Genomic DNA, 24,020 nt, shown 5'->3' with positions numbered 1-24,020 from the left:
AAACAGATCACATACTGAGAAATCACAAACTGAGGTCAATTTAACATGGGTTCATTGGGAACAGAGAGAGAGCCAAGGACCATGAAATGTAAAATTCCATAAAACAAGTCTGCCATCCACCTGAAGTGTGGCCTAGGCCAGTCTGAGTCATCATTAAGGATCCCTCCAAGATTGTGGGACAGCTAGAGGGCCTGGATTATTACTCCAGGTCCTTAGGAGGAGGTGAGGATTGATGGGGAGAGCAAAGGGATGAGGACAAGGGAGAATGAAATGGTGAGGCTGAGGGGAAGCGTAATGGTGTGGCGGGTGGGGAGTGCTGTGGTGAGGCAGTAGGGGAGTTTAAGGATGAGCCAGGCAGTGATGAAGGCAGTACAGACAAGACGGAGGCAGGTGAGGTAGGGTGGTGTGTTTGTACCTCACTTGTTGATGCCATTGATGGCTTAGCATCTTCCTTGGTGCTGGTGATTGTTACAAGGGGGAAGTTGATGATGGTGGTCTGCTGTGCTGCTTTCTTCCCAGTCTCCAGGACCTTCCTGTACAATCTTAGGTGTTGCCATATGCCGTATGTCACCTCATCACTCCTCATGAGGCTCAGTTACATGTCCTGGATGTAGGTAATGGTGTCATTGATCTTGGTAAGGAACACCTTAAGTGTCCATGACAGCCTTAAAGCCTGGCGCACACCATTCTTCCTTGCATATGTAGGTCATCCGGGATACATTTCCAAAACTGACCCATGTCATCAAAGTTCAGGACCTGTTTTGGAGTGTATCCTCCTTCATCTATGAGCACCTGCTTGGCAGGGAAGGCCTCAACTGCCATGTGCTGTACAGTAGTGAGACCTGGGCAGTAAAGGAAGAGGATATTCATAGACTCAGCTCAAATGCACAGAGATGATAATGATCAGATGAATGTGTAGTGCATCCTTGAATGACAGGCCTGGTGGGTCAAGTTTGGAAATGAAGAGTTGAGAGGTAGGATGGGACTTGAATGTATTAGTGCTGTGATGAAAAAGGGTAGATTGAGATGGTTTAGGTATGTGGAGAGAATGGAGGATGACATTTGGGTGCAGAGGGTGAGAGGTGTGAAGGTTAAAGGTAGGGTTGAGAGGGGTGGACCAAAAATGACCTGGAATGAGGTTGTAGAGTGTGTGACCTTAGGAATATGAGACAATAGGGAGGCTGCAAGAAATCGAGCAGCTTGGAAAGCTGTCATTACATGACCAAGACCAGTGCATGAAAGTATGTTGGAGCCTTTATAAATGAAATAACATGAAACAACCACTGGGGTAATAATTCAGTGTTTGTTGATTTTTTAACTGTACTTTGATGGCTTTTTATGAAATAGAAGAAGAAACCTTAGTTTCATACTGCAGTGTCTATCATTTTCATGTGCTTTAAACAAAAATTTCACTTGTATTGGTTTCCTGCTTTGATTTGGATCTGAAGTTTAGAGTGTACTGTGTAGGAATAAAAAGAATGCTTCTTGGTTGTGCTGCAGTATATTTGCCAAAGGCGGCATCACACTGGGCCAAAAGTGGCTAACATGCGAGCAGCTTGTGTGAGCTGTTAGCCAAAATGACCCACGGTGAGAGAGATTTTGCCTGCAAGGCAAAATGGATAACAATTTTTGCTCACAGCTTGTTGGTGTGATTAGAACACAAATGAGCCTAATATTAATTTTGAAACTGGTGAGAAAATATTCTGTTATCACAGAAGGAAACTGTAACTAAAATTGTTAAGTAAAATTATAACTAAAATTGTTAAGTAAATACGATATTATTATTGTGGTTTTATTCATTTCAATTTTTTTCTTGTGCCACAAAATCAGTTTTCGGACACTTTGGTGACCAGCCTCGAAGGCTGTCTGTTTTGTTTCCAAACAACAAGGGGAAAGCAGATTTTGACCAGTATTTGATATGGATCCTGTAGCAATGAAAACTCTAGCAGACTGCCTCTTGACTCTGGAGTTACTGAAGTACGTGAGGTGGACAAAAACAGATTCACAAGAGGCATGGTTTGTTTACAAATTACCACAAGGCGCCAAGGCACACAACACTTCTGGCCATTTCAGCTTGCTAAAATACAGGCGTGTGATGACAACTCAACTTTGCTAGCTGTTTTGGCTTGCAAAAACTGCATGCCTGATAGCCACTTTTGGCCCAGTGTTGATGCTGCCTTAAAGCCATTTCCTGTTAAATGTAATCTATTCAATATTCATCTTTCAGATGTTCAACAGATGTTTGTTTGTTTGTTAATACTGTTCAGTCCAATAGGTAACCAATGGATGCCTGTGTGTGTGGTAAAGCTTTTTATCATTTTCAGGGTGTTAGAGTGGCCAGCACAGCCCTGAAGCAGCGCATAGATGAGGTGAAACAAAAGATGAAGAGTGAGACTGGCCAGGATCCAGTGTGGGAAGAGCTAATAAAGAAATGCATGGCTGAGGATGTGGATCTGAGTGAGCGATACTGGTCAGTTGGTTACCATGTCATACTCATAACCTCGATAACATGTTATGTGATCATAAATAACATTATAGGCATCAGAGGTGCTGTGTGGAGATTTCTACATTTGCCATTGATTTATGACTCTTTACCACTTTGCACAAATGACTTAGTTTGTATTTTATTCATGCCACCTCCAAATTATTTTATTTAACAGGAGAAACTCAAATCCTGTATACTGCAACTAGGTTGTTGTTGTTATGCTGCCCCAGTCTGTCTGATTGAGCAGACCCAGCAACTGCAGCTGTAGGGCTGTCCCCTGCAGTGAACAGATATTCCCATGCAACTGACACTACCTCGCCACAGTGAGGCATGGAGGTTAGTTAAGAGGTTTGGTTCCTGGATGGATGCCACATTTCCATCCAGCCACTTAACAAGGACACCATAGAAGGCTCTGCATCACCCCAGTTATTTGTCCATATATAGTAGTTATCACCTGGCATTGTAACTGGTTTCCCGAATTACAAGAAACCATTTGGCTTCTCGCACTGTGTAAGGCCATCTGAAATGGAAAGAAGAGTTATAAACAGTAACAGGAAGGATGAGAGAAATAGGAAAGGAGAAGGACAGACACAGAAAAAGAATGGTAGGCATGAAGGAAGAAGTAGGCAGTACACGACTACATCAAGTGACTGGATGATGGACACTTTAAACCTACCACTTACTAGAACTAGGTAAAATTCACATCTTATTTTTATCTCCATCTCACTCCTCCAATTGACTCCCACACACAGGACAGCTGCTAAGGAACATCCCGAAAGTTATGACATTTGGGGAGCATGCTGCATGGAAGTGGAAGTGGACATCCTGACGGGGGTTTACATGGTAAGTGTTATGCTAATCTAATGTCATTCTTGCAGTAGGGGATGAAAAGCTGTGAGAATATGTCTCTGCGCCATAAAACACTGATATGCTGATTTCCATCCACTGATTAAGGAACTAAGTGGTGTTAGAATATGTCTGCCACAAAGCATCAGTATGTTAATTCCATTCAGTAAGGGACTGATAGGTATATAGATTGCCTGTGAGCTATGTTCTTCCTCCATAAAACACTTGGAAATGTGTTTTCAGGTATTCCTTGTGCTTCAATGACAAATTTAGTATTTTGTGTCTGGGTAATGAACATATGATTACATACATCATTGGAAGAATTTGTAGTATTGAAGGAGTTTATGAAGACTGATTCCTCCAGTTTGATAAATCTCTTATAAGCTTCATAAAATTGTTTGCAAACAGCAGGAGTAAAATAAAAATTATTTACTTCTGTTGAAAGGATTAAAGAGGTATACTGAGCTTAAGGCATTGGGACCAACAGAGTGAGTGTAGAGGTCTCCATCATCCTTAGGAGCTAAGCAGTATTCCTTACGCTGTAGAAGTCTGACTATTCGGCATCTACGGGACCGGGCCGATGCCAAGCAACCGGATTTGCTGAATAATTAAAAAAACTACCCACTCGGTACCTTATATATATTGGTGAACACTGTCATCATTACTTATACTGTATTAATACAAATGGGTTTGGAGAGAGTACTGTGTAATGTATGATACAGTACAATACTGTAATCAATACTGTACTGTACCTGAATCTGAAAAATATAGAAATTAGTGAACATGTACAAGTGTAATGACACAGTAGGCTTACAAGTCACAGGTAACACTTCCTGGACTGCCGAAATGATTCAGAAAATTACCTACCCACTCAGTGCCATATATATACTGATGAACACTGTCATCACCACTTACATTATTACAAATATGTTTGGAGAGAGTACTGTATACGGGTAGCCTCCAGATTGGCGAGGGTTACATTCCAAAACCCTTCACTAATTCATGAAATACGTTAATTCTTGACCCCCTCCTGAAAATGACATAAACCAATAATTGTGTACCCTAATTATGACTAATACTGTAATCCATTACCCATAAATAAACATTTCTTTTTAAATCTGTTTCCCCATTGTTTTTAGCTGTTTGGCTGTGACAGCTCTCGTTTGATTTGTCGTCATAGTGGCGGAAGGGAGTTTCTTCAGTGTTTAACTAAACCTGACCTAACCAAATTTAACTGTACCTAATAATTAACCAGACGTAACCTAACCTACATTTGGGAAATTGGGAAACGAAATCCATATTTGACTATGTAGAATAAGTTTCATCCATTGTGCCAGAAACAATCATAGGTATGGGTTAATGGCTTAACTTTTCAATGGCCTTGGGTTCAGAAATTTGCATGCATCCCTGGCTGGCCGTGAAACAATTTTTAAGAGTTCTAAACTCAATTTATTTTTCTTAAAGATGTGAAGAGAATCATCAGATGCACCTAGCAATGTGATTTTTAGCTTCCTAAACCCATCCTTTGATTCGCTATGATTCACGGAAGAATTAATAAAATTATGGTGCATGTGTCATATGGGCAAAAACATCTGAGATTAAGTGACTGCCTGACTGCTTGGGATGGCAGTGTAGTCGTGTAAAGTTACCAGTGACCTTCGTTCCCTTCCCATAATTGTTCATAGTTTTTTATAGCTAGCACTAACTTGACATCACTGACACCAGTACACCCATACCCCATTATCCAGCTCAGCGATATATATATATTTTTTTTAAATAACAGATCAGAGAAAGGAAAAACAAATGAATAAAAAAAAAAATAATCCATACACCAGATGACTGGTGTCCTCCATTCATAAAATATCTGTAACAGTTGGACTTGAATAGCTGTAGGTTGAAGGTTGGGGGGAAACAACTCTGTGGAAGCTAGTTTCAGAGAGATGCAGTTCGGGGAATAAAAGAATTCTGATAGACAGAAGTTCTGCAATATGGCTGAGTGACATTCCAGTCATGAGTGCTACCAGATGCCCGTGAAGCACGAGGGAAGGCATGGAGAGGTGGCACAATGGACGCAGTTTCGTCTGCGTATTTGCCATAAAAATATATGTAAAATAATGCAAGGGAGGCAACATTCCTTCTTGTAGGGGAGGTAGTTTATTTATAGTGGGAGGGTTATTAATAATTTTGACAGCTTTGTTCTGAATTTTGTCTAGTTGTTTTAATGCAACCTCTCCACATCCATTCCTCAAGAGTGAGGAATATTCAAGTTGAGAGCGCACATGACTCATATAAATTATAGCTAATTGCTCGTCAGTGAAGAAGTTACGAACTCTGTACAGTAATCCAAGTTTGTTTAAGGCAGTTACAGCAAGTGATCTGACAAGAGAGGTCCAGCTGCAGGCATTGTTAAGTGAGACACTGAGAATTTCAATACTATTGGCAATGGGAATATTAGTAGCACTGAAGGTAATATACAAATCTGGCAATGTCTGTCTATTAGTAATTTGTATATATTTGGTTTTACTAGCATTAAGTGAGACAAGGTCGTTTTATCCTCATTCATTGATCGTAGATAAGTCTTGATTTATGGAGATGGCTGTAATGAGTTGAGAGTTAGAGATATTAGACTTTGTAAATGGGTGCTTGAGTGTGAATGAACTGTGAAGTGTTGAGTCATCTGCATATGAATGGATGGGAATATGAGTGACGGATAAGAGATCATTAATATGAACAAGGAACAGAGTTGGTGCCAGAACTGATCCCTGTGGCATGCCGGAGTTAATTGAGTGGAAATTGTAATATACATTGTCATCTTTTACTCTTATTTTTCTGACGCTGAGATATGAGGAAAGCAGAGGAACAAAAGACGCAAGTCCATAGTAAGGGAGTTTGGAAAGCAGGGGATGGTGCTATACTCTGTCGAAATCTTTAGAAATATCAATGGCTACTGCATGAGTTTTTCCATGTAGGTCAATTGATGGATGGTATGAGTCAGGAGATTTAGTATGTCAATGGTGGATCTTTCGTGGCGAAAACCATATTGTCTGTCACTAATTAAGTTGTTGGATTCAAGATGTTTAACTGTGTGCTTATTAATTAGAACTTCCAATACTTTACCAAGAGAAGATGTGACAGCTATTGGTCTGTAATCAGAGGGGTCAGAGAAACTTCCTTTCTTTGGAATTGGGTGGATATTGGCTTCTTTCCATGAATTAGAGAATGAAGAAGTACGGTACGTATGCATAGTCTGAATAATTTAGGTAGAACAGAGGGAAGTTCTGGGGAACACTTTTTCAAAACAATTGGAGGAATTCCATCTGGGCCTGGAGCTTTGTTGGTTGGTAAATTGTCTAGGATTGATTTTACGTATATTGCCTGTATTTTAAGTGGAACAGTTTTGGGAGAGTCAAGTTCTAGTTCTGGGACATTCTGGCTGACTTCCTCTATGGTAAAATTTCTGGCAAATGTACTGGCAAAGATATTTACTTTCCCATGCAGGTCATTTGTAATGTTCCCACCTGAAGATTTTAGTGGGGGAATGGATGATGACTTGGTAAAATCATTATTGAAAGAATTGAGAGTTTACCAGAGTTGTTTCCCTCCAAACTTCAACATACAGCTGTTCAAGTTTAACTGTTACAGATATTTTATGAACAAAGGACACCAGTAATCTGGTGTATGGATTACAGTAATCCCCCACTATCCGATGTAATAGAGCCAAAGGCATGTCCGGAAAGTGGTCCTGTCTGGATAGTGGGCCCCAGCCTCCTGGACTTGTACTTATGAACCCTAACTCAGAAAAACACCTATACAACTCTCTCTGGACATGGATAGCATCTATTTACGACCCAAATCACACCAATAAGGGCCATAAAAGACTGAAATAAATGCAAAAGAACCAGAGAATGAGGTTTTAGAGGTGAGTTTATACAATATTAAACATTCTGGGTACTTACAACAAGTCCCTGGCTCCTGGACTGGTTTAGGTTATGGACCCTAACCTAGCCTAACTCAGAAAAATACCTCCCTACTGCACATGCATAGCACCTAAGACCCTATTCACACCAATAAGGGACATAAAAAAGTGAAATGAAGTTTTAGAGGTAAGTATGGAAAATACAGTACAATATGAAACATTCTGGGTACTTACAACAAGTCCCTGGCTCCTGGAATGGTACTAATGGACCCTAACCCAGCCTAATTTTGAAAGCCACCTAAATAACTCCCTACCAGACGTGCACAGCACATATTTAAACCTATTTAAGACCTTATTCACACCAATAATGGACATAAAGTTTGAAATAAATGAAAAAGAACCAAAGAATGAGGAATTAGAAGTGACTGTACCTCATCCAGGGTAATTACAGCATGTTTGTGGCTGCCTTTTGTAAGGTTTTGGCAGCGGTGAAAATGCTCTTGAAGCACGTACAGTAATCCAGTGTTGTGCTGCACTAACAGTAATTCTTTCCACTGTGAGTTATAACTGTTTAACACTGCACATTGTTAATTGCACCAGGCCAGTTTCAACCACCATTTGCACTCCACAGTTAATCCTTTGCACTCTAAATTCTAATTTCTTAATGCTGCACAACATTGTAAATTCCCGTGTGGTCTGGTGGCAAGGTATTGCAGTTTATTCACTGTTTATTCACAAAAAAATGAGCACGTGTGGCTCTCATTACGATATGCTATCACTCACAATCAAAGGTAGGCAATAACTGTTTGGGTGTTGGTGAGGGGGAAACAGAGTTGCCAGATCGCAATGGCCACATTACCAAACTCCTCAATTTTCATTACCAAATTTAAGTTTTCATTACCAAATTCGTAAAGCTAGCATTTATTCTTCACTAATTATATATACAAGTGGAAATACTGTACACGTAATCACTCTTCGTATAATTAACAGCATGTTGGTTATTTTCACTCTATGTATGTTAGCAGATTAATCAAAGAGAGCAAACAATCCACCATCTCCATCCTGTGTACCCTCATACATGTGAAAAATCCGTTTGGTAATGCATTACTCTGATTCATTACCAAACGAATTTTTCATGACCAAATTGGCCCACATTTGTTAATGAAAAATACCAAATGACAACCCTGACAGGGGAGGGGGGGGGGAGGAAGGAAGGGGTGAGGGTCCGTGGTGTAACAGCTGTTTGGCGCTGTGCAGCAATTTCAAATTACGGGTGGGGAAAAATTCGGATTTTGGGGGGGATTTTTTTCTTTTTCTGGCCATTTTTGGGTTCCGAAGTTCCAGGCCCACAATGTCCAGTAAGTGGGGATGTCCGGAAAGTGGGCGTCTGGATAGTACGGGGATTACTGTATTTTTTTTTTATTCATTTGTTTTTCCTTCCTCTGTTGTTAAAAAAAAAAAAAAAAAAAGTTTACAGTATTCTATTGTCATTAGGTTTGTTAAGTAGTTTTGATGCTTGGTTTTGAAGAAAACTTGATTTAGCGAGATTTATTACAGCTTTTGCATGGTTTCTAGCAGTTTTAAATGGACAGAGTGATTCAGATGTTTTTTATTTTTAGTAAGAATTATATGCTAATAACTTTTGGGATTTTCCTCTGGCACAGTTGCTATCAAACCATTTTGGAGAGTTCAGTCTTTTAGTGAACTGTTGACTTGGTATGAATACATCCATACCAGCTATTATTAAGTCATTAACCCTTTGAGATTCCGACGACGCAACTTCATGTCATCATAAATCCAACCATTGAGATTCTGATGACTCGAAGTCGAGTCATACGAAACGATTTATTTTTTGCATATTTTCCATCTTCTGTCTGACCTTGTTCCACTTTCACTATCCTGTTTATTCTTTTCCAACTATTTGTTTTTGCAGTGATGAGTACATCAGATAGATATGCAAAATAAATAGGTTTTTAGCATGAATACTATCAGTATTACCAGCATGGATATTTGCCAGCATGATAGCAAGAGCTTTCATTTTTATCTGTGAAACCTAACATAAATTGCAATAACCTATATATCAATAGAAAGGGACTCTACTGTAGATTGACCTGGTGCTATTAAATTTCACGTAACTCTAAAACTTTTTTTTTTTTTTTACATTTTTCTACAGAAGGGTGTGCAATTTCTCCTTTTTTGGCTAACTTCTACTCATCCTATTGGCCTTTTAGCTATTGTATTTTCCTTCTTCAACCATACTGCGATAAAGAGCAACTACTCAGTTTTAAAATGGTACCAAATTAATTAGTTTACTATAAAAAGTTAGTGTACAGTGGCCAATTAAGACAAATATCACTGCATGACGGCGCATTCTATGAGCGCCCAGCTGAATCTGGCACAGACACTATCAGGGGAGGGCCAAAAATCTCAAAGGGTTAATGTGGGACTGGGTAGAATTGACATTACTAGAGAAGAAAGACTGCCACGGAATGTCAGCAAAATAATTCCTAAATCCATCCCAGTTGCCTTATCAAAGTGCCATCTGGTCACCCTGACATGTTCAGAATGGGGAGGTTTGGGGGGGCTAACTAATGAGGCTTTGATGAGATTGTGGTCAGAGGATCCAAGTGGTGACAGTACTTCTATCCTGTATTGATCAGGATTATTTGACAGGAATAGATCCAAGAGATGGGCATTATTTCTCTATCTGTTGCCAGATGCCTTAATCCCATTAGGGGTGGCCACAAACAAATTGCCTCCACGTTGCCCTGTCACCTGCCATTTCACTGCCCTTCTCCCAGCTCACCCCCCCCCCTCCCGTTAGGGGTGGCCACAAACAAATTGCCTCTACATTTCCCTATCACCCGCCATTTCACTGCCCTTCTCCCAGCTCACACCAGAACTTAAGCCCCTATTTTACACGAAAATAAATGTCACATTTTTGCATGAACATGGTTCAGAATGAGATTCTGCATAACCTATTTCATGTTGTGTGGAAACTCTACTGTACAGATTTACTGTAGTCTGTTAATACAACTCAGCAGTCACAATGGGGAGAGAGCAGGTTCAAACCAGGTTGGATGAAAAATAGGGCAGGAAACACATGTTTTGTGACCCATTGCACAGACATTTTTCGTTATAGTGGATGAAAGCTCGGTGGGTTTCATGGCATCTGTTAAATCTGATATCCATTATACCTGGGTGCAGTATTAAGAGGGTCTACTGCAATTAGAAATAATCAAGTCATTGTGATGGAAACATGGTAGCCAATTACTGTGGAGTATTTACTTCTGCATTTATATAATTTATAATTACAATGAGTTGGATTGGTGGATGGACTGGTGGAGTGGGCAGGATAGGTCGGGTGGGAGTGGAAGGGTAGGGTGGGTGGAGAGGGTGGTAGGGTGGGTTTGGGGGGGTGGGGTGGGGTGGGTGGATGGGCAGGATGGGTGGGTGAGTGAATGAGTGGGTGGGCAGAGTGGGTGGGTAAGTGTGAGTGAGTGGGTGGGCAGGGCAGGTGGGTAAGTGTGAGTGAGTGTGTGGGCAGGGTGGGTGGATGAGCAAGGTGGATGGGTGGGTAGTTGGAATATAAATCCATGGAGAATATATCCCCAGGGAAAAGGGTCCAAGGAAGAACATAGCTTCAGTGGGTAAAATGGGACCCTGGGGTCTTCTCCCACAGAGGGAGTGGCCATCCATGGTCTTAGGCAATGTCAGAATGTGCCATCATAGGGTTTTACACAGACAATGCATTGTACCCCAGCTATTAACAGTGCTATATCTGGGAGGAATTCTGTATGCATAATTTCTTGTGTATTTGTCATCACCCAAAGTGTACTTTGTGCTTACATAATTTTGACATGACAGAAGACATCCAGTTTGAAATAACTGACAGTGATGTTTTCATCAGTGGCAGGAACATTGGAACAAGTGTGTGGATGCAGGTGAGTACTTTTAATATTAACTGTCTCAAATGTCTAAAGTTCATTAAGTTGATATTGCCAATGATTATCAGAGCTTTTTTTATCACCCCTCATATGGTGTGTATCAGGTTTTGAAGAATTTAGTTACCTACAGTTTTTTTTGCCCTTGGAGTGTCAAATGATTTTTATGTATTTTGTAGTAACTTATGTATAGATCAGATGATGATGTGATGTTACCTGTGGTTCAGGTTATGTTGTGATGAGCTGTACTGGTACAGTATGTGGTTCTTGGCATTTATTCTTTTCATACAGGGATGTAGATTAGTCTCCTACCTTTAAATGAACTTGACTACCTTGGGGCCCTTACACCATTGAGGGGGATAAATTAGGCTTGTCTTTTTTTCACTGTTCCATCATTATCTGTTGCCTGACACCCTATCCTCTGAGGGATGGCATTAACAAAAGATCCTTCAGGCACTTCTGTCTGAACTTAGTGCTGTAACAACCCATCTTCCCATAACACCTCCCCATACACACTCTTGAACCTTATCTCCAGCTCACTTTCTGTCTCTCTCTCCTTTTCCTGTCTATCTCACTTATATATACTGTCTTGTAATTTGTCCACTTTAACTTTGCGTTCAATTTATTCCTTTTGCAGTTTATTTCTCATAGCTCAGTGTCAGAATAAGGCAGTACTATGGCTCTACACTCTTTCCATAGCACATCGTCATGACCAGCATTATTTTCTAGTGTTACTCTCTTCTTACAGCTCAGCATTCAAATGGAGAGATTGTGATGTTAGACCAAGTTAAAGTGAACAGTATTCAGTCAGTGGCTCAATTTCCATTACTGGTACTGACATTAATGCCACCTCTTGTAATCAGTCTCTCACTCTGCATTGCCTTACGGTATTTCAGCTTCATGTAATCAATCTCTTACTCTCTGTTGTTATAAATTATTTCTACTTCATGTAATCAGTCTCTCTCACTCTGTGTTGTTTTACATTATTTCTACATCATGTAATCAGTCTCTCACCCATCATTGCCTTAAGTATTTCTGCTTCTTAAATTGGTCTCTCACTGTGCTGTCAGGACACTAAAATATCATAACACACTGCATAATAGCTAGTAACGTATATATTGTTAATATGTATTATAAAGGTTAGAAGAAAGTCATACCTAAGCGAATGGTTTCGAGGAACCAACGCTGCACATTCTCAAGCTAGGAATTTCACACACAGCACAGTATGACACCTGATGGAAATTTCCACAGACTTGGAAAATTCCACACACATGCCCGTACACATGACACAACCAGTCATGTACAGGAAAGATGGAAGAGACAGGAGAGAAGCGGTTAGGAAAGAAAGAGAAATGGTGGGGAAGGCAGGAACGGAATGTGCGGAGTTAGCAAGCATAAAACTGCTCTCGCCTCAGTACTGCTCTTGTGAGATACTCCTTCAGAAGAAATAAACTGCAGTCAAACCCCAGACTCATCTTTATCTTTCTCCTGCCATCCATGACAAGAACAATGAACATTCTCTCCTTCTTAAAATTCCTACAGTGTAACACACTTTTGGAAAAGCTTGGCGACGGCTGTGATAGTGCTTTGCCTCACATTATTTCTACGACGTGTAAGTAGTCTCTCATCTTCTGTTGCTTTACATTTTTTCCTGTGTCATGTAATCAGTCTCTAACTCACCATTGCCTTTTTAGTTCCATCTCTTGTAATCAGTTTCTCCTTCCCTGTTACCTGTAATCTTATTGTACATTATTTTCACGTCTTGTAATCACTCTTCTACATTCTATTGCCATTCATTATTCCCACCTCTCTCAGATGCGGCGAGCTGATCTCCTAGAGGACTGTGGGCGCAGCATGAGTCCATACATTGATGTGGGGCAGGTAGAAGGTGCCTTTGTCATGGGACTGGGATTCTTTACCTCAGAAATGGTGAAGTTTGACCACATCACTGGTCAAAAGCTATCCAATGGCACGTGGGTATGTTTGTATTATCATCTACCTCATTTTTATACTGTTTGGTGTACTTAGATATATAGAGTCTTTTGCATCTGTTTTCAGGTTGATAAGTAGTGATATTTTTTTTCTGGCCTCTGTATCTAAGGTATCAGTAGGAACCTAAAGTACCCTATGTACTTTGTTGTAACTATGATTTAGTGTGAATCTTCTAAAGCCTAGGGATCTAAGATACATTATGGTCTAGTGGTCAGAGGGGTCAGTCATGGTAAAGTTCTGATGGTTTGCTAATTAAATTGTATCATTAAGGCAGTTGGAAGATTTTATTTTATCATGTAATGCCACCAGGGGTGGAAGGCAGTCACCTTTCTGTAAATGTTTTGGGTAGCTGTAACCGAGCCTTAGTCTTCAACATCTTATAGGGTGCAGGTATGGGATTAGCTATTTCTATTACAATTGCACAACTCCTAAAAGAAAAGTTGGTTTATAAAATAATTTTATTCAAGCTAACTCTAAATTATATCATTCAGCTAAGGGAAGTGACCTATTCCCAAAAATTTAAGACATTTAAGAATTTAAATCCCTACTTCGATAGTCAACGTACGGTAAATATTAATTTGTAGCGACTTAATTTGCAGTCAGTAATTCTACACAAAACTTTACTTTTTCAAACTGATAGGATTTGCAATTGACATCTTCAAAAGCAAATAAATTCTTTACATCACAGGAATACAAACCTCCCACTGCATTGGATATACCAGCAGACTTCAGAATTACCCTCTTGCCAAATGCCAAGAATCCACATGGTGTGCTTGGATCAAAAGGTATTTAAATATATATATATTTTTACTATAGTAGTACTGTCTGTTTACAACCAGATGCCATAATTCCGTATAGGGTGGCCATTTGACTTTGAGTTTGCTGTTTTAAGAGGAGGGGCACTAATCCTCCACCAACCCACTTGTGGACATATAGGGAAGATGTATGGGTTGGTTACATGGTTAGCACCCAGCAATGTAAATGATTTCCATGCTTACAGGAAACTGTTAGGTTTCTCACTCAGTGTAAAGCCACCTGAAAAGAAAAGAAGAGCAATAAAGAGCGATAGGAATGATGGGAGAAATAGGAAGATAGGAGGAGAGAGACAGAAAAAAAAAAAATTATAATGGTGAAGGAAGAAGTAGGCATCATTGCATCAAGTGGGTGAATGATGGTCACCAACACATATCACCCTGTATATTCATACTGTATATTGTGCCTCAGCAATTTTCTCAGTCATAAAGAATATTATTGTTTAGTTGACTACTGGCAATACCAGATCGTTTGAGAAAACAGGATTTTAAGCCTCCTGATATATGTTTGAACATTTGATTTTGTCCCTTTTTTATACTTTCCTGTGAGGCAGAATTAGTTAGCACCCACAACCACAGTATTATCATTTCAATCATATTTTAACTGATATTCATATGGGATGGGGCAATAAAGGCATTTGGACTTCTGTTTCTTTGGTACATGAATCAGAAGAAAGAGGCCGCAGAAATAGTCGTCCTTTTTTTTTGGTCTTAGGTGGAACACAGTACTTCAGCCAGCTTCAACTCATGGCTATGAAATCATGCAAAACACAGGAATGAGGAGGAGGATTTTTGTAAATGTTGTCCCATCCATCCATCCATCATCCAATCCTATGTTTCCCCATGAGGAGTGTAAGAACATGAGGCTAGGCAAGTTGGTCCTGACATTTAAGATGAGAGGGAATAACCATGTTAAAGATAACGGCTCTTATGTAATCAGTGTTTCTTATCTGTTTTAACTTATGGTTTGAATACCTGGAGTCTAACAGAATCCATGGAACATAAATTTAGGAGTGCTTAGAGAGGAATAGAAAGGATTATGTTAAATGAGAAAGGGGGAGGGGGGAAGCTTCCCTGAAAAGGAACAAGATGACAGTAGAGGATATAATCACTAACTTTAGATGTGAATGTGGTAAGTTGATAGTTGCTGTTATATAGGAGGAAACCAGGTAAGCTGATAAATGCGGTAATAAAGGAGGGAACTACCAAAAGACTGGCAGAAGAATGTGATTGGGAATGTGAATAAAGGAAATGGTGATGCAATATAGCTAGGTCATTGCAGGGGGTTCAAGTCATTAGACCAGACAATGCAGGTTATGGAAAATTCAATGAGAACTTTGTGGAGAAAGCATATATAAATGAAATGCAGTTTGGTTTTATCCCTGGTAGAGGAAAGGCTGATGCAGTAGTAATCTGTCATTTGTAAGAGAAATACAGGTATATAGTGTATACCTTTGTAAAGTACAGTCATAATCATCATCATCATCCGGACCTTCTTTCTCACTTAAGGCAGGGTCAAGTTTAAAAGTAAAGAGCAGAACATGCCCAGATTATAACTCTGATTTTGGAGGAGTCAAAGACAGAATGTTGTACTGGAATTGGATGCCAGAGTAACTGAGGGATATTATGAAGGGTATATTTATGGTACTGTATTATCCCCTATGAAATATTCAGCAAAAACTAGTTATTTTGTTTTCTTTTTCATCAGCTACAGGTGAGCCTCCTCTCTGCCTGTCGTATTGTGTTGTTACAGCACTACGTCACGCCATTGCAGCCTTCAGAGAGGAGAATGGTGATAACTCATGGTTTGAGATGGGTAAGAGATTTTTGCAGTTCTGTTATTTGTTACATCAAGTAAGTTAAACACCTTTCCATTTTGTGTACAGTACATCACAGCACACTATTACTTCTGTTGTATATGTAGAATTTTACCGTCCTAGGAGTTGTCTTAATTAATCAGAATCATCATGTTGGGAAAAGTATACTGTACAGTAATACACAAGCTACACCTGTTGTAGTGAGAAGGTTTAAGGAAAGTGTACTGTCTTTAACTCCTTGAATCTGGGTAACATGCTTTTTAGGTACAGGAGCATCACTAAGAGCAACTTTGTTCATATGTCTCTCACTAACAATTTTCAGATGTGAGGTGCTTTACTCCCATAGAATCTAGTAACTTTAGTGAAGCCACACTTCATCAAACCACACTGTGCAATGCACCATATCACCTTTTCATACTACACCTCACAAATCATCCTCCCACACCACACCACATTGCATCATGGTAATTAACTGAAGGGCCATAAAGCTCAAGCATTCAGTATTCATGTACTTTATTCTGACCATCTCATAATGATTGTGTTAATTTGAGGAAAATTCTTTTCTAGCTGGGGGAATTGATTTAGTGTTAATTAACCCCATCATTACAAGAGACCTTTCTTTAGTTCAGTAAGTTAAACTGGTTGTAACAAGAAAAACTAGATGTTTCCTGGATTCATGGGGTTAAAGGAATGTGTCTTGTCATAAAATATGTATTTCTGTGTAACATAACTTTTCTTCATTCCAGATCCCCCTCTGACAGTGGAGAAGGTTCATCAACTGTGTAGAATAAACACTGATCAGTTTAAGTTGGTAAACTGAATATGGAAGTAGAGGATAGCGCAGACTTCAATGTAGTCTTCCTAATTTCCAATTATTGATATACTGTAGTTCAATTTGTACTGATTACCGAGACACAGAGTTGTGATTAGATTGAAGGTAGAATAAGTCATAATTTTTTCAAATTTTTTCCAGTAAATCAGAATGAATGGCTTTTAATATTCCATTACAAGAGATAGAATAAGTCCTCATTTTAAATCACATCTCTTAACCTTTTTTTTTCCTTGATAAATAACATCAGAATTTTTAATATTCTACTGCTAACTCAGAGTCACATACCCAGTTTCCTTCAGTTTTATGTAAAAAGCTGTACGGTAATAATTTCAAACACGTCTCTTACTTACAATGAGAACTACTGTGATTCACATGATTTGGAGAGTTTAGTGAGGTGTCAGCATGGAGGAAGGTAGGAGTATATTTGGCCGACAGTGCTGGTATGAGGATTATAAGCTAGCCACTTATTCAGGTACACTGTTATATATGTATTCTGCAGTGTATATGCTTTGTTTACATGCAAGGTAAGGTTTATTGCTTTTTGGTTTAAAACTTGCATTACTGAAGAATGTACACACAGCAAAAAAACTATCGTTACAGGGGGGTCCGATGTGTTTCATACTGAACAACCTGGCTGTCTCGCTAGGGTTGGTAAGCCTGACAGTGGGTGAGTTGCCAAATAGGACGAAGTAGAAATATGCATGGGAGAAGCAATGGATATAGCTTATAATAAATATGCAACAAACACACGCAAGATACCAATGGAGGAGGCTGTTATCAAAAACCTTCATTCGTGTGTCATTTTATATCGCGCAGAAGGTGTAATGATAGTTTTTTTGTTGTGTGTACAGTAGATTATCAGATTTTGCTACACAGTAGAATGAAATTAAAGTTAATATATGTAATGGATTTTTTTATTAGTGTTACTAGTAGATGAAATATAGTTAAGTCATTTCTGATCGCATTTTGCGCTAGTATTATGAATCCTTTTTGCACCATTTTCCTAAGAAGCTGGGATGGGATTAGGGTTGAACCGATAAGCTATTTTGCTGATTACCAATTAATCGGTAGTCAATAATCAGCCGATACTGATTAATCGGCTGATTATTAAGAAATTTAAAATGTGAGTAATCACTGAAATTATTGGTAGCATAGAGTTAAAGACATTAACCTAATGTTATTTTCTGCTTTGTTTACTGCCCAACTGCCATCTCCTGTATGGAGAGCAAATAGTTTTAATCATTTTGCCACACTTTTATTGCCTAGGTTTGCTTTGTTGCAACATCTCGTCCTGTGCATCCTGGTTGTAATTTATTAGAAATTGCCATTTTTCTTGTACTTGTGGTAATCCTAGATGCTTGCTAGAAATGGTAGTGTACTGAAAATGTATCAATCTTTTATGAAGGACTATAATAAGATGAAAAACTTTGTTATTATATATTCATTATCTGTCTCTCTGTTCCATAATATGGGAAATGGTAAAGATAAGCAGAAGGAGCACATAAAACTAATATAGATATTGTGTGGTAATTAATATACATTTGTATAGGAACTTACTTGAAATAAATGCTTTGGAGAGGGTATCAGAGTTTTGGTAACATCACCATACTCACATACTGACATTTTATATATACTGTATATATATATATATATTTTTTATGTGAGGAAGAAGGAACCAAAGGCAATGAGCCCGCAATACTGTTCCCTCCAAGAGAAAAATAAAATACAAGAGAGAGCCAGGTCACTATAAAAGACAGAAATAAGCTTCTTCAACTAATCGCCCCTGGCGGTGGCTGAATCGGTAGAGAGGCAGCCTGCAGTCCTGATGGACCCAGGTTCGAATCCCGGCTGGGGCAGGGAACAGTTTAAAGATTTGAATTTCATAAAAGCAGACTTTCCTGATCTACTAGATAACCCGCCAACATGTCATAAAAGTACCCCCGCTAATACCAATACACCAGTCCTGTATGAGACAGCCCTAGCATGTATTCAATATGGACAGTGGGTGTTACCGTCGAAGTGGTGACATGTAGAGAGGTGTATGGTATGTAGGAGGACTACTGGGCCTTGAGAGCAGGCTGTGAAGCCTATGCCCAGAAGTCGGACACACACACACACACACACACACAAAAAAAGCCAATTACCGATTAATTGGCAGTGTGGCCGATTACTGATTACCTGCCGATTAATCAACCCAACCCTAGATGGGATCATCATATACCGTATATATATATATATATATATATATATATATATATATAGTAAGACCTCACTATGACGGACTAATTGGGGCCCAAGCCATTCCGAAAAAAGTGAAATTCCGATAAAAGTGACATCCAGATTTCCCTCTGCTAATCCAGACTTTTTCCAATATATCAGACATTGGTCTGGATTGCATCAACATTTTATTAACTGTTTTCACTACTATTGCAGTACTGTACTGTGTTATACCTTCACTACATTAATCAAATGGTATAATATATATAATAATACAGTACTGTACACTGACAAACATGTCTTTTATTTACTTTATCGTGGTGAAAGTAGCTGAAGTGGTCAGGCAGTCCAGACTGCCTCTGGCTTTATCAGACATTTTGCGATATATAGGAATTTAGTATGGTAGCTCCTCAAGGTGAAAGGGTGAGAGAATGGGATATGGTTTAGGTATATGTGTGTGAGTCAATGTAGAATGAGAGGGCAAGAGAGGGAGTATGTCTGATGATAAGCATGAAGTGGAAGGAGAATATAAGAGAGTATGGAACAGTGGGTGCAAGGACTGTATGGGTGAGGATAAAGTAGGTATACAAATGTGGGCGATTGTATGTGTGTATGTTCCGACAGAGGACCGAGTGGCAAGAGTGAAAGATGAGTTTTGGGTGAGAGTAGAAGCATGTATGGACAAATTTGAGAGGAGCGAGAGTGCTTTTGATTGGAGAAATGAATGGCAAAGTTGGGAATGTACAGGTGGATGGAGTGGTTGGTCAGTGGGGTGTGCCAGCTGAAGTAGATGGGAATGGTAGTGCATTGGTGGACATCTGTGCTGGTAAGGGGTTGGCAATAGCCAACACCTACTTTCGGCATAAGATGATCCACTGGTATACATGGAAAGTAATGAGAAGGATGGATGGTGAACTTGTTGAACAAAAGGCAATGATAGACTATGAGTGTGTGGATGAGCGAATGAGAAGACAAGTGTTGGATGCAAGAGTATGGAGAGGGTGGGGGACTGGAGCCTCAGACCATCACTTAGTGATGGCCAAGGTAAAGCTGCAAACAAAATGGATGAGAAGACAAAGGGGAAGACAGGAGGAAACAGCTCCTGTGAGAAGAGTGGAGAATTTGCAAGGTAGTGAGAGAATGGCAGAGTATAAGAGCATAGTGGAAGAAAGATTGGGAAGGTATGAGCTAGAGCAGATGGAAGGGGTGGAAGACGTATGTAAGATATTCACAGAAGAGATAGACACAGCGTGTGAGGTGGTTTGTGGAGTGAGGAGGAGATGCAAGGGTGTGCAAGGGACAGCATGGTGGATGGTGAACTTGTTGAACAAAAGGCAATGATAGACTATGAGTGTGTGGATGAGCAAATGAGAAGACAAGTGTTGGATGCAAGAGTGTGGAGAGGGTGGGGGAATGGAGTCTCGGACCATCACTTAGTGATGGCCAAGGTAAAGCTGCAAACAAAATGGATGAGGAGACGAAGGGGAAGACAGGAGGAAACAGCTCCTGTGAGAAGAGTGGAGAATTTGCAAGGTAGTGCGAGAATGGCAGAGTATAAGAGCATAGTGGAAGAAAGATTGGGAAGGTATGAGCTAGAGCAGATGGAAGGGGTGGAAGACGTATGTAAGATATTCACGGAAGAGATAGATGCACCATGTGAGGTGGTTTGTGGAGTGAGGAGGAGATGCAAGGGTGTGCAAGGGACAGCATGGTGGAATGATGAGGTGAAACGAGCTGTGGAACAAAAGAAGAAGGCATATAGTGAATGGTTAGCGAGGAGAGGTAGGAGAGAAGATGAGAGAGAGAGAAGAGAGAGGTATATGTGAGCAGGAGAAGGGAGGTGAAGAGACTGGTGAAGGAGAGTAAGAAGAAAGTGAATGAAGAATTTGGGAGGAATCTGAGTGTGAAATGGAGGGAGAGTAAGAAATTGTTTTGGAAGGAGGTAAAGAAAGTAAGGTAGTGTGAAAGGGGAACTAGTAGGGGAGTGAAAGATAGGAATAATAGATTGTTGGTGGAGAAGAGAGAGAAATTGAGGAGATGGAAGGAGCACTTTGAGGATTTGTTGAATGTAGAGAGTGAGAGCAGTGCAAGTATAAGTGGTTGGGGAATGGCTGGGAGAAGAAGAGATGAGAGGAGGGAGGAAGAGATCAGTAGGGCAGAAGTAGTGGAAGCAATGAAGAAGATCAAGTTGGGAAAGGCCCCAGGAATTGATGGAGTTTGTGGTGAAATGCTGAGGTATGGGGGTGAGATTGTTGTGGAGTGGATATGGAAGTTGTGTAGATTGGCTTGGGAAGAGGGAAGGGTTCCAGAGGGCTGGAAATAGGTATAATTGTTCCTTTATACAAAGGAAAGGGGGAGAGAGAAGTATGTGGTAACCATAGGGGTATTTGCCTTCTTAGTGTGACTGGTAAAATATATGGTAGAATACTCATTGACAGGGTTAGGCAAATGACAGTGGAGCTAGTTGGAGGAGAACAAGGGAGATTTAGGAAGGGAAAAAGGTGTGTAGATCAGATATTTGTTCTAAGATGTTTAGTGGAGAAGTATCTAGACAAGGGAATGAAAGTGTATGCTGCCTTCATGGACTTGGAGAAAGATTATGACAGAATAGATAGGCAAGGTATGTGGAAGGTAATAAGAATAAATGGAGTGGAGGGGAAGTTGTTGAGTGCTGTGAAGAGTATGTACGAAGGAGCTAGGGCTACGGTGCGAGTGGATGGTGAGCTGAGTGAGTTCTTTGATCTCAATGTGGGACTGAAACAGGGTTGTATGATGTCTCCATGGCTGTTTAATATATACATGGATGGGGTTGTAAAGGAAGTGCAAGGTAGGGCAGTGAATGTGGGGGTGGCTCTGATGAATGAGAGTGAGATTTGGAAGATTCCGGTGTTGCTGTTTGCTGATGATAGAGTATTGTTGAGTGAAGACGAATGGGATTAGCAAGGTTTGGTGAATGAATCTGGGACAGTGTGTAGGAGGAGGAAACTGAAAGTTAATGTAAACAAAAGTAAAGTTATGGTGTTTGAGAGGAATGAAGTCACAGAATGTACAGTAAGGTTGGATGGTGAGGATATGGAGAATGTGATTGCATTCAAGTACTTGGGTAGTGTGATGAGTAAGGATGGAACTTTGGGGGATGAAGTGCTTGAAAGGGTACAGCAGGGAAGGAAGGTTGTTGGTTAACTGAAAGCAGTGATGAGGAATAGGGAGGTGAGTATGGAAGTTAAGAAGCCACTGCATGATAGTATTGTGATCCCTACCGTGACGTATGGAAGCGAGGCGTGGACCCTGCAAGAGGGGAACAAGTCAAGAGTGAGAGCAGTAGAAATGAGTTACTTGAGAGGAGCATGTTGAGTGACGTGGAGGGACAGGTTGACGAATGAAGAAGTGAAGGAACGTTGTGTGGTGGATGTGGATGTGGTTGAGAAGATTAGGAGAAATACACTGAGGTGGTTCGGACATGTGGAGAGAATGGAGAATGAAAGACTGACTAAGAATGTGTATGTAAGTGAGGTGGATGGAGGGAGAGGAAGGGGTAGACCAAGGATGAGGTGGAGGGATGGAGTTGAGAGATATATGAGGGAAGGAGGGGTGAGTTGGGGGGAGGGTAGTCAAATGGTGGGTGACAGAGTGACTTGGAAGCTTTTAGTCTGTGGACACCCTTTGTGGGATTAGGGCGTCGGGCCATAAATAGATAGATAGATAGCTCCTGAAGTCTGATAAAAGCAACTGCCGGTCTATTGAAGTCCGTTATATCGAGGTTTTACTGTATATATATATATATATATATATATATATATATATATATATATATATATATATATAATATATATAGCATCGTGGTGGCTTCTTTATGGTTCTAGGAGAGAGGATGTGATGTGTCGTGAGACAAGTATCCGAGTTTCACCTTTACCAGTCTCATAACCACCACTAAGTGTACTATCTTTACCTTCTCTAACCCCACTTTTAGTGACATAAACTCTCTAAATAGTTCAAAGAACATCATGTATCTAACCAGAGTATATTCCAGACACCAAAAACACCAAAAAAATATAATATGGATGGCTCATCTAGTCCTCTTTTCGTGGTACTGGATGTTACTTGCTGATTTAGAAAAAAATCGAGTTAATTCTAAAGCTTATTATCCCAGTGGTTTTCACTGCCCTAAGTCCATACTTTCTCCGTTTACTTTTCTATTTAAATCTCCATTTAATATAATCCTTTTATATTTATCCTCTATATTTGTGTGTGTGTGTGTGTGTGTGTGTTGCATCGTCATCCTTCTTATGTCTTGGCGGCTAAATTTTGGGCCAAGTAACTGAAGAGAGAGGGATTAATCCCTGAGCAAGACCTTATGAGATCATATAGCCGTGCTAGGGTTACAGGAGAGCGCTACCCCTACCAGCACAGCAGCCACTGGGCGGGGTGCGAACTCGCAACCTCACGATTACGAACCTGACACCCTACCACTGAGCTACTGCGCTCCCTATCTAGAGAGAGGGAAATGGAGAGATTGGGCGAGAGGAAGGGATTAGCCTTGAGGTTGAGGTTTAAAACCCAGGGAGGGTATGTATGCATTTCAGCAGGGTGAAAGGTATACCACATTCAGGCCTTTGCCTGTTCGTACAGAGTCGTTGACGTTTTCTGCATATGGCTTGTAGCATTCTCTGTCTTTTAGGCCTGTGTTCTCGTCGGTTAAGGAAGTTCTCAAATACTTCTTCCTAAGCAACATATTTTGCCTATTGCACTTTACTGTCCCTCTCCGTGTTACATAAATCATTCTAACATCGCCGTACTCTCCAGATTTCGTGCAAAATAATACTGACGACCCGTCATAGGGTGCCTCCTTAACTGACAAGAATTCGGGTCTCAATTCATGCGGTCTTTGTCAGTATTAAAAAGCCGTAATCATCATAAAAGTTTAGCAAGTTAAACTGTCAAAAATTTATTGCCAATGACATCAACTAACCCTTCTTTACCACCGCGTAGCACCCGTCTGGCAGCAGACTCTCATCCTTTTTCTGTCCAACTCTCTAATGCAAGAATTAACCGTTACTTCCAGTCTTTCATTTATGCAACAGGTCAACTCTGGAACTGTCTCCCTCTGTCTGTATTTCCTGCTGCCTACGATCTCCAGTCTTTCAAACGCAGTGTGTCCA

At 40.2% G+C, this 24,020-nt stretch overlaps 1 protein-coding gene across 1 annotated transcript in view; it reads left to right on the top strand.

Moving 5' to 3' along the window:
- Positions 1–18,225, top strand: part of LOC145392518 (uncharacterized) — a 303,717-nt gene extending 285,492 nt beyond the window's left edge. Inside the window, exons 21-26 of the mRNA XM_080266913.1 lie at positions 2,325–2,470; positions 3,238–3,328; positions 13,007–13,168; positions 13,872–13,968; positions 15,704–15,811; positions 16,559–18,225. Coding sequence (XP_080123039.1) covers positions 2,325–2,470; positions 3,238–3,328; positions 13,007–13,168; positions 13,872–13,968; positions 15,704–15,811; positions 16,559–16,632 — 678 coding nt within the window. The 3' untranslated portion in view covers positions 16,633–18,225. The remainder of the gene's footprint in view (positions 1–2,324; positions 2,471–3,237; positions 3,329–13,006; positions 13,169–13,871; positions 13,969–15,703; positions 15,812–16,558) is intronic.
- Positions 18,226–24,020: the final 5,795 nt, after the last annotated feature.

The sequence above is a fragment of the Coenobita brevimanus genome, chromosome 22 (genome assembly GCF_032717465.1).
Source record: "Coenobita brevimanus isolate Jiangsu-jjx chromosome 22, ASM3271746v2, whole genome shotgun sequence".
In the NCBI taxonomy this organism is placed as follows: domain Eukaryota; kingdom Metazoa; phylum Arthropoda; class Malacostraca; order Decapoda; family Coenobitidae; genus Coenobita; species Coenobita brevimanus.
The sequence above is the reverse complement of the archived record's forward strand: the minus strand, read 5'-3'. Positions and strand labels throughout refer to the sequence as shown.